The 14,289-nt window shown below is 39.1% G+C and overlaps 1 protein-coding gene across 1 annotated transcript; it reads left to right on the top strand.

The window, feature by feature from the left end:
• The first annotated feature begins 8,413 nt into the window (after positions 1 to 8,413).
• On the top strand, positions 8,414 to 13,551 carry LOC116314710 (putative gonadotropin-releasing hormone II receptor). Its single transcript, XM_031732815.2, has 4 exons — positions 8,414 to 8,515; positions 9,670 to 10,271; positions 11,786 to 11,990; positions 12,456 to 13,551. Exons 2-4 carry the CDS (start codon positions 9,681 to 9,683, stop codon positions 12,959 to 12,961), a joined length of 1,302 nt encoding a protein of 433 aa, XP_031588675.1. The 5' UTR covers positions 8,414 to 8,515; positions 9,670 to 9,680; the 3' UTR covers positions 12,962 to 13,551.
• Positions 13,552 to 14,289: the final 738 nt, after the last annotated feature.

Below are 14,289 nucleotides of genomic sequence, written 5' to 3'. Positions count from 1 at the left end.
GTTTCACCTCAAAGCGTCAGAACAACACATATGGCGCGCGCGCACACACACACACACACACACAGACACACTCCTCGTACTAACCACGATTTTAGCACGGTGTAACTTTGGAGACGTTTAAGTTAAGCTTCTTTCACTTAAATAATAAGTGACAGATAAATTATAATAAAGGCTAGTGTTTAAAATAGAGCTCTAAGTCTTCCAAAGTTAAGAAAAGACAACTTCCTTCTTGTATTTTTACCAGATATTTTCTCATAAATGTGACATATTTTCTTATCAGTTTGCTTTTGTTCTCTTGTTAATATGCAATTATTCTATTTTTTATTATTATTCCCTTTTTTTCTTACCCTTTCCTTGTACCCAACTTTTTTCTACTCATAAATATGCCATTTTTAAATGAATTTGTCCATTTTTTTCTCATAAATTAGCATTTTTTTCTTGTAATCTTGCATTCTTCTGCATAAATTAGCATTTTTTTCAGATTTTTCTGGTAAATTGCCTTTTTTCACGTCAGTTTCTCTGTTTTCTCATATATTTTAAAATTTTCTCACAATTATGGGGGTTTTTTTCATGTAAATTTGACAATTGTTTTCTTGTAAATTTGCCTCTTTGTTTCTACTGTAACCAAAGGCAAAGAAAAACAGCTATCAATTTCTGTCCAAAGCACCTGTTTCCTGGGTTTTATAGATATCATCAGAAGTTGGACTAAGATCAGACTCTAGTACCAGTTTGCACCTCAAGAATGAGTCAGTGTGATTTTTATTTAAATAGGGATGTAATTAACCTTCAATCATGTTCAGCATGTGTTTATTTAAGATCTTAGATTTATGTATGTTTGCATATGTTTTGTGGATAAATTTCATCCCAGCTGAAAAGTTTCAGCATTAGGTGATATCACTGTATGACTATAGTTATACTCAAAAGCTGCAGTTTGGTTCTATGAGGTTTTGATGTATTCATCCTTTTGGTTGCTATCATTTATTTTCAGCCCAGTAAACTAATAGTTATAGCTGCTGGCAGTGTGTTTGAAGTTAAATCTAAAGGTTGTATTCAAAACTTCCTTCTCTTTGGGGACCGCATATGCACATCTCACTACTTTAAAACTAAAGCAACACACATATATGATTAATAAAATGAATAGAAGCAGCCTATCTTTTTTTTTTATTGTATATTGTTTGAATGACACGTTCATCTGGGATTATATCTTCCTGGTAATTTAGTTTTTTTGTTTTGAAGTAGTCAGTTAGTGGACCTTTGGAACTTCAGGGGTATAAACATTTTTCAGTAGCAACAAGAAAAGCACTATGTACTAGCACTAGCACTAGTCCATTTACCATTTACATAGAAAAACAGCCCTCAGTTTTTCCTCTCCGTTTTTAATGGTGATCTATCCTGTTACATCGTATCCCTCAGCACCAGTTAGCTAATAACAGTGTCAGTGCTTGTCTAAGATACAGTCAAGTGCTTGTGGAACCAGATATCTCAAACACATCTGCCTTTGCCACGTGAATCTTAAACCTTTAAAACCAGCTGAATAAAAACAGTACTAGAGCTTGAAGACAGATGGATGGCTAGTTTGAGGGCAGATCATGTCGGCAGTATCTAGCAGCTTTCGTAAGATTTCCCTCAAGGTTCCAGTTTTTATGATGGGATTTGATATGAATTTGCTTTCATTTGTTATCACAACATCAACAGCATGTTTGTTTTTTTGTTTGTTTTTTTGCAGGCAATGATAACTTAATGGCTTAATGTGCTTTTCCTGTTTGTTGGAAAAATGAACCACATGGAAATGGATTTACAGGTGTACATGGAGACTTCCTCTCTTATCCCTGGAGCTCAGCAGCATCTAAAAAAAAAAAGATAAACACTGCAGCTGCTTCCTTCGTCTGACCCTGACTGAGAAGCCAGCAGCTGCAACTGTGGCCCGAGGTGTTTATTTTGAATCTGTCACTTTAAAAAAAACACTCTCTCAGTTACTGCATGGCTACTGCACCGCTGCTTTAGGTAATGACTGTGTGTGATGTTGCTCTCAGTGCGTTTTGAGTGTAAAATATTTCAGATTTAAGCAGCCACAGCATGAATTTCTATTTATATATACATAAATATTTCACTGGAAGTCTATTTGCATGTAAATAGACTTTACCCATGCAAGTACCCCAGCCTGCCTGCACACACACTTTAAAGGTGAAATATTTGGGGTGTCATGAGATTCAGATTAATTCAGACTCATTTGCAGTGCGGCGATGGTGACCAAACCATTTACCATCCCTCTGTTTGCCTTTTTTTCTTTTTTTTTTAAATAAAATTAGACTAACAACATTTGAACAAACAGCAGAAGTTATGTTGAACAAATACCTGACATTCAAAGAGATTTACTGCTCATCTAAACCCTTTTTTTAGTTATACTGAGAAAATGCCAACATGATTTCATGTTTTTTGTCACTTTTGTCTGAGATGAAAATGTCAGTGTCATCCTTCTGGACTAACAGCCAGATTACCATGGTGTTTTCAAGGATGTTAGTGAAGCTTCAGGGTTTTAGGTATGTTAAGTTTGTGTTTTGACCCTGAGCACACTGAGATGGAAAGTGCCGTAACAAGAAGAACTGAAGGCCATAAAAACAAAAGGAGAGCATTTTCTGGATGGACATACTCTCAGAAAGGGAATTTTGTTAATACTTTCTTCCCAATAGATCCTCTCAGGCTCCACTAGAATAGATGTGATGAGTCTGTGAGGATCATCAACACCTAACTGTCCATGCAGGTTGTTGCCTGGAGGCAACTGTTTTTGTGATTTGGTGCTATATAAATGAAATTGAATTGAATTAAGCCACATAATAGGCATCTTTTCCCTGCAAGGAAAGTACAAAGCATATTAAATAGTTGACTGGAAGGGAAAATATGGTAGAAAAGGATGCACAGGGCAGCGGGGATCACAGCAGCCTTCACAAGACTGTCAAGAAATGTCGATTCAAGACCTTGGATGAGCTTCATAGGGAGTGGACTGAGGCTGGTGTCAGCACATCAAGAGCCACCACCCACAGATGTCATCATGAAAGGAGCTACAACTGTGCATCAACTCATTACTTACATGGGATAAAACGTGCTGAGCTGTTGCTCAGTTGTCCAAAGTCCTCTTTTCAGAGACAGTGAATTCAACATTTCATTTGGAAATCAAGTTTCTAGAGTCTGGGGGAAGAGTGGAGAGGCACATAATCTAAGGTGTTTGAAGTCTGGTATGAAGTTTATGCAGTCAAGGATGATTTGGAGTGCTGTGTTATCTGTTGGTGCAGGCAGTGGTTGGTTCACTGTGATTTATCAAGTTAAAAGTCAACAGATCAATCAGACCATCTCATGCTTCCATCTGTTGACAAACCTTATGGAGATGCCAATTTCTTTTTCCAACAGGACTTAGCATCTGCCTGCAGAGCCAAAACTATTACCAAATGGTTTACTGATCTTGTTGTTACTTTGATTGATTAGCAAGCCAACATGAGGAAAGTGAGAAACACTCACCCAAAAGTACACATGAACTGAAGGCTGTTATCAAAGAAATGTGGGCTTCAATAACACCTCAGCAGTGCCACAAGTTGATGCCAATGAGCTTATGGAAATCATGGTTTAGTTGCCTTGCTGCAAAATAAGCTTATGTTCAATAGAAGTCTAGAGCAAATGAAGCTTGGCTTCCTTCTCTGTGTACCCAGTAAACAGTTTATTGATGACTTTACGGCTTAGTCACTAGTTTTAAGTCATACTGACTAGAATGTTGCAAACCGAAGTCCTTATTATAGTCAGACAGGAGAAAATACTGAGAATATACTTAGTAAGAAGTCCTTTGATTAACTGTCAGATCTGATCACATTTGTTATATCAGATGCAAAAAACAGGACTTCACTACTCAACAGGTGCCATCTCGGTGTCCATTTTTTATAAACAGTCTGTGGTCTTTCCACAGATGTGGGATTACGTTTGTGTCACTTGAGGATAGTCAGGGAGCTGAAGAGGCTACAGCCTGTAGACCCTGTACTACAGTCTCTGGAGTCTGTAGCAGGTTGCCTACAAATACCTCTTAGTATTTTTTTGCATTCATACATTACCTCAGTTCTGAAGAGTTTCTTTGACACCCGTGACACCTGTGACACCAGCATATTTTAGAGATAATACACTGTAAGCCAGTTGAAGAGCAGTGTGTGATGTTTGCTAGGGATGAGGAGTTCTGCTCCTAGTTTTAACTGCATTCTGATTTCAGTCCATCTCTACTATAAATTTCAAACCTTTGAGAGAAATTAAAAGCAACAAATATTTAACTTAAGAAATGATGAGAATTAACATGAGATTAACAGTTTAATAGTAGCTAGATAGACACATCCATAGCCCATAAGATTAAGAAGATACAGTTATGTACATGGTAAGGGTTTTGTTACATCATTAAACACACTTTCTTTGCAGACACTCTTTAACGTTACCTTACATAAACTCTTGTTTTTCATCAAAGCAGTTTAGATACAGTTCAAAAATTCTCTTTTTTTTAAAGCTTAAAAAGACAACTGATCATGTATTCAGAGTATTAACTTCCCTTAGTGAGCTTGTGATGAATAAAACAAGAAGACCGGTGGGTCACAAAACAACATGTTTGGGTCAGTATGTTCCCTTCCTTCCTTCCTCTTGGTGATCTGGACAACACTTACACAAGGTGAATCCATTTAAACACAACAGATCCTGCGACATAAACATGAGCACATCAGAAAGGAAGGGCACCGTGTATTGTTTTGCCAGTCCCTTTCAAATAGATTAGTGGACTGAAAATGTCATGGCGATAATGATGGGCTTAATATCACAGGATTCAACATTGTGTCCGGTACAGCAACAATTAGACTTGCGTTTTAACCCCTCCTGCTGTGGCAGAAGATAGTCTGTTATTTAAAGCAATTACAGACTAATTATAAAGATTATAAAAAAAAATTGTTTAATAAAAACATTAAAATAATAATGAGTCTTTTCTGTAATACTTGCTGGCATAAATAGTAATCACACTTTTCTTACTACTTATCCCTCTTATATTTGTCATTAGATATAATAAAGCCACATGTTTTTAGAGATAAGCATTTTTCCACCCACTTCAGTCCATTTTGGGGTGTTTTCCTTGCCTATGTGGTGAAAAGTTTTATCACCCATAATAAAGCAAAATATTCAACTTGACATTGGCAGTTTTAGCAAATTCATCAAATGATAACAGACAAGTAAAATCTGCCCTTACCCTATATCACAGTGTTCAGTCCCTACATGTAATGGATCTTTGATTATGGTGCCATCGCTCATTCCTTTTGTGTTTTGCTCAGACTGGAATGGATAAAGAGAACGTTTGTGGTGGTTTAATAAATTGCTGTCACCTCTTCTCCTTGCCATGACCTGCGATGGGCTTTAAGTGAGACATTGCCATGGAAACAGAGCCCATCAGTTTGAGCTGTTCAGCCACATAAATATCTATAAGCTTTTTGTTAAAATAAACTCCTCTCAGTGAAACGTAGCAGTGAAGACATGACACAACCTCACAGGGTTGAAGTTTTAAAAATGCTTCTTTAGAAAAAAATCTTATACCGTAGGAAAGCCTGTTTATTTCCCCTTAAATGATGCTACATTTGTAAGGAAAATGCATTTGTAGGTTGAGAAGCAGAGTTGAGTATGTGGGTTGCGTCCATTTAAAAATTGCCTTTTCTCTTCCAGTGCCTTTTAGTTTTAAGATTATAAAAGGACACAGCCTTTAAAAAGGGTTGAAAAAAAGAAGAAGAAGAAACTGCAGTCCTTCTCATGGCCAACAGGGGGTAATTCCTCTGGTGGAAAAAAAGCCAGACTGAATGGAAGTCTATGAAAAATGTCACTTTAAATATGATCTCAGTAAATATTTTTCTGATAGGTTTATGGGCTGAATCGCTAATTTTAATTCTTTGCCTCTATAACATCAGGCTGAATTGATAAATTACGGTCCCATTTAGTGTAAATCTGCTGATAAAGCGGGGTACAATCAGCAGCTTCAGCAAGTTCTCATTCACATATTGTACACTTTGTCTTGTGACATCTAGTTAAAAAAAAGACATCAAAATTGAATTCAGTGCGACAAATTAGTAAAGTTATGTCATGGTGGCTAAATCCATTTTTTCCATTTCTTGAATATAGTGTCTACGGAAATGTACCAACTTCTAGAGAGCCTCAGTGGAAGTTCACTATTGCCTCTTTTCAGCTAGTATCTACTTGACTCTACTCTCGGTTTCTGTCATTTTGCATTACATTAAGTACCACCTAATGTTCGTGGGGTTGTTATAGCCATGCGGCTGAAAGTCCCGTGATGTGAGTATTATTTGACACAACCACAACACAACAATGGAAGGCGATAAGGCAATGGTATACCTGCTGCTATGGCTTTTTGTCAGACTCAGGGACCATTGTGTTGGTTTTTGTGTAGCCACTTCCCTCATTGTTAGGTTTTCATTTTTCTAAAGGAGTCAGTCTCATGACTTGTGGAATGATGCCATTGGCTGGCCAATCGGTGACATGCAGTCTGTTGATGTCACATTTTCAGATCGACTCAGCTCACTTAGGATCCTGACCGAGCAGGTACTAAAAAGTACCTGGTATCAGACTCTACCACCTGATGGAAAAGCCTAAAATCTGACTAATGGCAAGCTGAGCTGAGCTGAGGCACTAGTGGAAAGGGCTTTATGAGGCACTTTCACGTTAGCTTCACTTTCCTAACCTGGTGCATCTTTTGTATATGGTCTAGTCTTACGAGTCAAAGCACTTCCACATCTGCTCGTCCATATCTTACCTGCTTACATTTTATTCCCAAGTCAAATGTTTTGATGTTAAATGTGAACATTACATATTGAGGTAGATATAGTTTGACAGTAGATGTGTCTCATAGGCAATCTTGGACATGGAATGATATCAGGGCTGCATTTAGCCTCGAAAAAACTTAGTAAAAGGTTGATTTAAATGGAAACTGCGGTGCATTCAACTCTCTCTTATGTCATACCTCTGGCACCTGATTTATTTATAACCCTGAGCTGACTGAGCAATAAAAATATACCTCAAAGCTGCTGGCAAATTTCAGGTAAACATATTATTCATTCTGGAAACTTAGCAAAATGCAGATATTGTTCTCAGATTCCACAATTCTTTTTCAAGCATTTTTTTTTCAGAAACTAGGACTGCTGTGGAGAACAAGTGCATTAAAGTCAGGTTCAGTGTCTGGGGGAGATGTGATTGTCACTGAGAAGGGATCTGTATTTGGATTTGTTAAATTTCAGTGATGTTCTTTTCACATGTCCATCCAAAGAGAACCAACATCTTCTGAGCATGTCTCCTTATGCATGGAAGGTTCTCCTCTTTGAAAGAAGAATAAAAATTCACCATTGATACTGACTTGAAGGTCTCTTAGTTTAAGACACTTCTACTCTGGCTTCACTTTTCAGAGCAATTTTTAAAGCAATTTTATGTTGCCACTTGAATAGGTTTTTATTTTTATTTTTTATCATTTTAAAGAAGTTTCCCCTGCCCTATCAGACACTTTTAAAACAACTAACAGTAGAATATTAATTGCTGTCTTGTATATTGCATATTGTTATAAAATCAATTGGTAATGCTGAAGCTCACAATGTGGAAATCACTGGTTTATGGTATTGACTAGATTTATTTATTTGTTTGCTTTGCACATTTCTGTTAAATGAAGATAAAATACAGGGTTAAGCATATGCAAATTGTGATGCAGCAAATGCTGCTGGCAGCTCTTCACACCTTAAAGTCAGATTTCAAGTGACCTCAGGGACTTTTTTCCACTTTCAGCCTTCAGATTGATCCAATCATTGATCATGCTGTACAGAAGCCAAAACATTAATAGAGAGACAAAGATGACTTTTCAGAAGCAGCTTTTGGTTTTAAAAATTAAATCAAGGCTTATGTTTTAATGGTCACTGGGGCATATAATCTGCACTCATACAAACCACCAGTCAAATAAAAAAGAAAAAACAGACAAAATAATTTTTCTGTGGACAAAATAAACTTTCTGTGGACAGCGCATCTCAAAATCTTCAGATGTTTGTCACGCATGATGTTTCTAAGCCCCAGCTGTCTTTCCCCGATGATCTCATGAACCATATTCATGAGATGGGGCTGACTGGAGGGTATCACACCACAACTCTCATCCAAACTATCATTTTTTTTGTCTGCCTTGTCATCATTCATCACAGTTATGCGTCCTAACCACTTGAGTGGGCTGTTGGCGAATGAAGCTGAGGTCAGACCCCCCGGGGGGGTTTATCTCACACGTCTCTGATTGGTGTGTATGGATAGGATAAGGGCGGAGCAGCTGGAGCAGAAGAGCCGGACGGCTGAACCTGCGGACTTCGTAAACTTGCAGCAGCATACCTGTGGAAGACAAACGCACATTAACGCATTAACACACGAAGCTCTTTTAGTCCTGCGGTGATTTTTAAACCCTCGGAGAAACACGGCGTCACTCCACGTAAGTTTTTCTTTTTTTCATATTTAATAGCACGCTGTCTGTTTTATTTATTGAATGAATTCAAAACTACGACCCTTTATTTTATTAAGAATAATTTTAAAATGATGATTTTTACGTATTGCTTTGCGTTTTGTTTTTTTTAAACAAGTCTGCGTAAAATAACATGCCTCCGGTGCAGGTTACCAGTTTAATACAAAGCACAGCCTTGTACAACTGCAAAATGTCCAGTGGACGTGATGTTAATCTCGTTTTGGGAATTTAGTGATTACAAACTACAGGGAGCGGTTTTACTGATGCCCGGAGCTCCAGTTCCTCTTGATAAACAGTGCACGGTATCTAATCAATGCCCCTTATTTTAAAAACGAAGAACTCTGATAAGATGTGCACAGTAAAGATTTTAGGTCTATTTGGATCTAAGGACGACAGATTCATCGATTTACCATATATAAATAGGATTATACTGAAACTGTTTTTATATAGTGGTAATAACCCACAATGCGATTGTGCGTGTAATATTTCCTGTTTTATTACAGGTATAAAACACATGCACATTAGAATATAACATATTGCTTATTTTGCTACTGACACAAAGCAAACATGATGCTGGTGAGGCCTTCACGCTGTTGTGAAGCTTTCTTATATTTTATGGTCTTGGCTGAACTCTTAGATTTAAACGTTTCATGGTGTTACGCAGGTAGCATCACTGTGATGTTTCATATTTGGTAATGGGGCTCACAAAACATCATTTAATGGTATGGTCACAATCATGTTTTTCTTTTTCTTTTTAAATGCTCCTGATTTAATATTTAATAATATACAATAATCTTCATATTTGCTTTGTTTTTTTTCCAATCTGTCTTCGGTTTTTAAAGAAATTCTCGGTAAGCTGTGGGTGAATATTAGAATTCTTGTGTGCACTCTGGGACAACATGAAAGCACATGTGTAAAAAGTTTCAGCTATTGCATTAGCTGACTTTGTTCATCACAGTCTGTTAGCTCCATCTTTCCAGCTTAGTGCACATTGGGCGTCCATACATGCATATTACTTCCTCTTGATGTGCTGCCATCATTTATGGGCTGTTTGTGTTTGTCTTGTAACACACTTATTCTGGTCCCTTGGTGATTCCCTGTTATTGCTTTTCTCCTATTTCCAGTGTTGACCTTCATGGTGGATGAGCACAATGTTCCTTCCCCTGAGCTTCAGAAAATGAATGCCTCTCTGTGTGACCCTGCAGCGGTTATGTATCAACTGGTGGCAGACCACCAACTTAATACCAGCTGCAACTGCTCCTCTGGCCTTTCAAACTGGACAGCGAGGGGCGAAGCCCCTCAGCTGCCCACATTCAGTACAGCGGCGAAAGCGAGAGTGATCATCACCTTCATCCTCTGTGGCATATCTGCCTTTTGTAACCTGGCAGTGCTGTGGGCGGCTCGCATAGATGGGAAACGAAAATCCCACGTGAGGGTGCTGATTGTCAACCTGACGATGGCGGATCTGCTCGTGACCTTCATCGTGATGCCCGTAGATGCGGTGTGGAACATCACAGTTCAGTGGCTTGCCGGAGACTTTGCCTGCAGGCTGCTGATGTTTCTTAAGCTGCAGGCGATGTACTCCTGCGCCTTTGTCACAGTTGTGATCAGTCTGGATAGGCAGTCAGCCATCCTCAACCCTCTGGCCATCAATAAGGCCAGAAAGAGGAACAGAATCATGCTCATGGTGGCTTGGGCTATGAGCGTTGTGCTGTCTGTCCCTCAGGTAAGGTCAGGCATTCCCGCTGACAGCACAGGCAATGATCAGGACTAATTTGAATTCAATCATACCATTAAACTGCTTCTCATCCTCTCTAAAGAAGGTTTAACTCCACTCCCTGCTTTAGTACAATCTTTCATAAGTAATAATTTTCAGAACAAAAAGTATACAGGCAGTCTGAAATAAAGAGCTCCTTGTGACACATTCATCCCCGTGTGGAAAACTGCTGAAAGAAGCACCAAAGTGAACAGTAAGGGGCCCATTTACTCAAAGGATAATGTAGCTTTATTTATTTTTATGAAAATGAATGAATCCCACATCTATCCTGGTTACAGGTATTGTATCACAGACCCAGCATGAAGCTGCTGTGTTCTTGTTGTCCAAGAACACATAACAGAGAGATACTGTTGCATTTGGAGTGTAGGTAGCATTTTTCTTTGTGTTTGTGAGAACATCAGCTGAATGAGCCAGTTATATTTTTTCATTTCATTCTGTTCATGAGTCACGAACTGACTTAAAAAAAAGAAGGTATTGATTGCAATCTGTCCTTTTTGTCAGTGTTTCTTAGCACCTGTTAAAATCATGGAGTAGGTGTGTGGTGTTTGAACCTGCAGGTGTGCGCTGCGTAATTTGAGACTAAATCAAATTAAACTGTTGGTGTTCATAGGACACACTGGTTAGCTGAGTAATTTCTGTGTTGTTCTCCCTGTGCCTGCATGGGGTTCCTCCAGTTTCCGTCCACAGTTCAAAGACAGGCATGTTAAATTAACTGGTGATGAAGCCTAAGGATAAGAGATTTAAATAGATCACCCTTCTATAAGAGAAGAAGTTCCTAATTTATGGATTAGGCTCAAATAAATCAAAGGTCTAGAGGTGTAATTATACAAAATTGGTGTTTAAAATAAATAATAAACCTTTGTTATACTGTCCAGTTCACGCTCAGAGTCAGTACTTGCTTATGCACTATAGATTTATGCCTAGTTAAGGACAGCAGGGTTAAAGCCAGTTAACTATAGCTTCATTTGACCGGTTTGCATGGCTTATTCCAACTTTTGCAACAACTTCTAAAGGTTCATGAGCTCCCTGAAAACAGGATGGAGATAAAAATTTGTCAGGCACAAGCAGTAAAAGATGTTATTTAGCACTCTGAGAGACAGTAGCTTGGTAAAATGTATTATCCTGACATGATCAAAATCCAACTTAGTAGTAGTTTTTCTCTTTGCAAATAACTGTGAACAATTTTTAAAAGTCAAAGTGACATTAGCTCAGCAGGGTTATTTCATTCTGACTTATTTCCAGTGGTATGTTGCCAGTATAATTTTCACTAATTTCTGCTACAGAAACAATACAAAATGATGAACTATCAGCAGGACTTAAAGCCACACAAGGCTGATTTTGAACCGGGGTAATCTGACCCTTGAAGCTGTGAAAAAAGATATCAGTAAACTTGTGAAAGTAGCTCATATGTTACTTCATATGACTAAAAATCCTTTTCTAAATATCACCTTTTCCCTCCTCAGATGTTCCTTTTTCACAATGTAACCATCATCCATCCCGAGGACTTTACTCAGTGCACAACACGGGGGAGCTTTGTCACCCACTGGCATGAAACGGCCTACAACATGTTCACGTTTTGCTGTCTGTTCCTGCTGCCGCTGGTCATCATGATTACCTGTTACACCAGGATCTTCTGTGAGATCTCCAGACGACTGAAAAAGGACAATTGTAAGTTTCAGAAGAAATAATCTATTAAATATTAAATGAGCGGCAGTCTGACCAGCCATAAATGCCATAAATGTCTCCAGGTGAAGAATCCTAATACTGGTGATCCCCCTACATTTTTGAGAACTACCAGCTGAACTCCCAAAAGAACGAACCAATACAGGAGGGCCATAGAAAGACGAGAAAGGGGGAGGAGCAGACAGGGAAAGAGTGAGAGAACTAAACAAATAACAAGATCAATGTAGAAGCTAAAGCTGAATGAAAAAACAAGAATTCAATGACTAAATCATTCATGACGAAAGTTGGCAAAGGCCTTTGACTATCCATTCAGTATCACAGTACTCTCAAAGTGAACATCTGCTTACCTCGAGCCAATAATTATTCAAAAATAATAACTGTATTTGTTTATATACATAGCATTTTAAATGTGCACTATAATTTTGTTTCTGTCCTCTGTTCTGCTTCCAGTACCTTCCAGTGAAATGCACCTGCGGTGTTCAAAGAATAACATCCCGAGAGCCCGGATGAGAACTCTGAAAATGAGTATTGTGATTGTTCTGTCTTTCATCATCTGCTGGACTCCATACTACCTGCTGGGCCTGTGGTACTGGTTCTTCCCTGACGACCTGGAGGGGAAGGTTTCCCACTCCTTAACTCACATCCTGTTCATCTTTGGGCTTGTCAACGCCTGCCTGGACCCGCTCATCTACGGCCTATTCACCATCCACTTCAGAAAGGGGCTCCGGAGGTTTTATACCGGCACCACCACAGCGGCTGATCTGGAAAACAACACGGTCATAACTGGGTCTTTTAGTTGCGCTGCCAACTCTTTGTCACTGAAACGGGAGGTGAGCCCTGCCAGCCCTGAGAGGCTCCTGCTGTGCAAAGCAGAGTGGACCCCACCGAGGAGCAGCTTTCTAACAGCCAACAACGACACAGACAGAAAAACTCCCAGTGCTGAGAGCATCTTATGAGAAGAATACACTATTGGTTTTACTGTTTTATTTACTCATATTTATTCGGTGTCATGCTCTCATATGTAGGTACTCTCATTCTCGTACACTCACCGGACACTTAATTAGATACACCTGTTTAACTGCTCAAAAACACAAATATTTAATCAGCCAATCACATTGCAGCATTTAGGGACGTAGACATGATCATGAACTGCTAAAGTTTTTCAACTGACCATCACAATGAAGAAGACAGGTGACTTTGAACTTTGAATTTGAACATGGCATGGTTGCTGGTGCTAGTTAGAGTGTTTAAGAAACAGCTGGCTTTGAATCTCATCATAGATGTGTAGCTGACAAATCTGCAGCAGCTTTGTGATGCTATGGACCAAAATCTCTGAGGAATGTTTCCAGCACCTTCTTGTATCTGTGGCATGAAGTATTAAGGCAGCTTTGAAAGGAAATGAGGGTACAATCCAGTACTAGTCAGGTACCAATCTGAATACATGAAGTGACCAATGAGAGTATGTATACAATACAAAGGCCAAAAATGGCAGAATGCTGGAAAATGGATATGTTGAAAGATTTTATTATGTTTATGTTTAGAAGTACATTTTGTTTAAGCTTTTCTAGATGTGTTTGCTCTTTTTTACTAGAGAAGTTACGTTGTGCAAGCTTTGTGTGCATTCCAGAGCTCTCTGACTTTCACACACACATCCTGGGAGCATGAGAGAGGTTGTACCTTCTCTTACTGATTTATGGTATAGGAGGACACCTACTTTGTATCTGTTTTAGTCTAAGAGCCTTTTGTTTAGATGGACCGCTAGACTCCTGGCACCAGCTTTGGGGAGTCTTCACGGGGTCATATCTCGACCCCACACACACACACACACACACAAGGTATTCTTTGTTCACATGCATACCAAGGTATACGTTATATGTTAATGAACCTATGCATATTCATGTAACCACAATAAAAGAGCAGTGTTACGGGGGAACGGACGAGAGCAACTGGGGTCAAGCGAAGGAACGGCGCCTGTCCAGTTCTCTCCCGTGTACGTTAATTTGTAAAACCTGTCTGAGTGTCATTTATTCCAATCTGAGTTGCATTACAGGAAAACTCCTTACATTTCTTGGTCCTTCGAGCCGGATCAATTTAACACTTTTGTGTGATCCTACGGGAAAACCTCATCGAGTCCTGACGTCGTGAGAAGCCCGCGCTGAAGTCTGTCGACAGCTCCTGTCTAGGTACAGGATAAAAGACCAGAGACGTGAATTCGGGTTCTGGCCGGCGTTTTTAGAAGTGGTCCACGACGGTGGGGGTCGATGAGGCGGACCTGAGAGACCGG

This window comes from Oreochromis aureus, linkage group 1, assembly GCF_013358895.1.
Source record: "Oreochromis aureus strain Israel breed Guangdong linkage group 1, ZZ_aureus, whole genome shotgun sequence".
Classification (NCBI taxonomy): Eukaryota; Metazoa; Chordata; class Actinopteri; order Cichliformes; family Cichlidae; genus Oreochromis; species Oreochromis aureus.
This window is presented reverse-complemented; position numbering and strand designations above follow the sequence as displayed.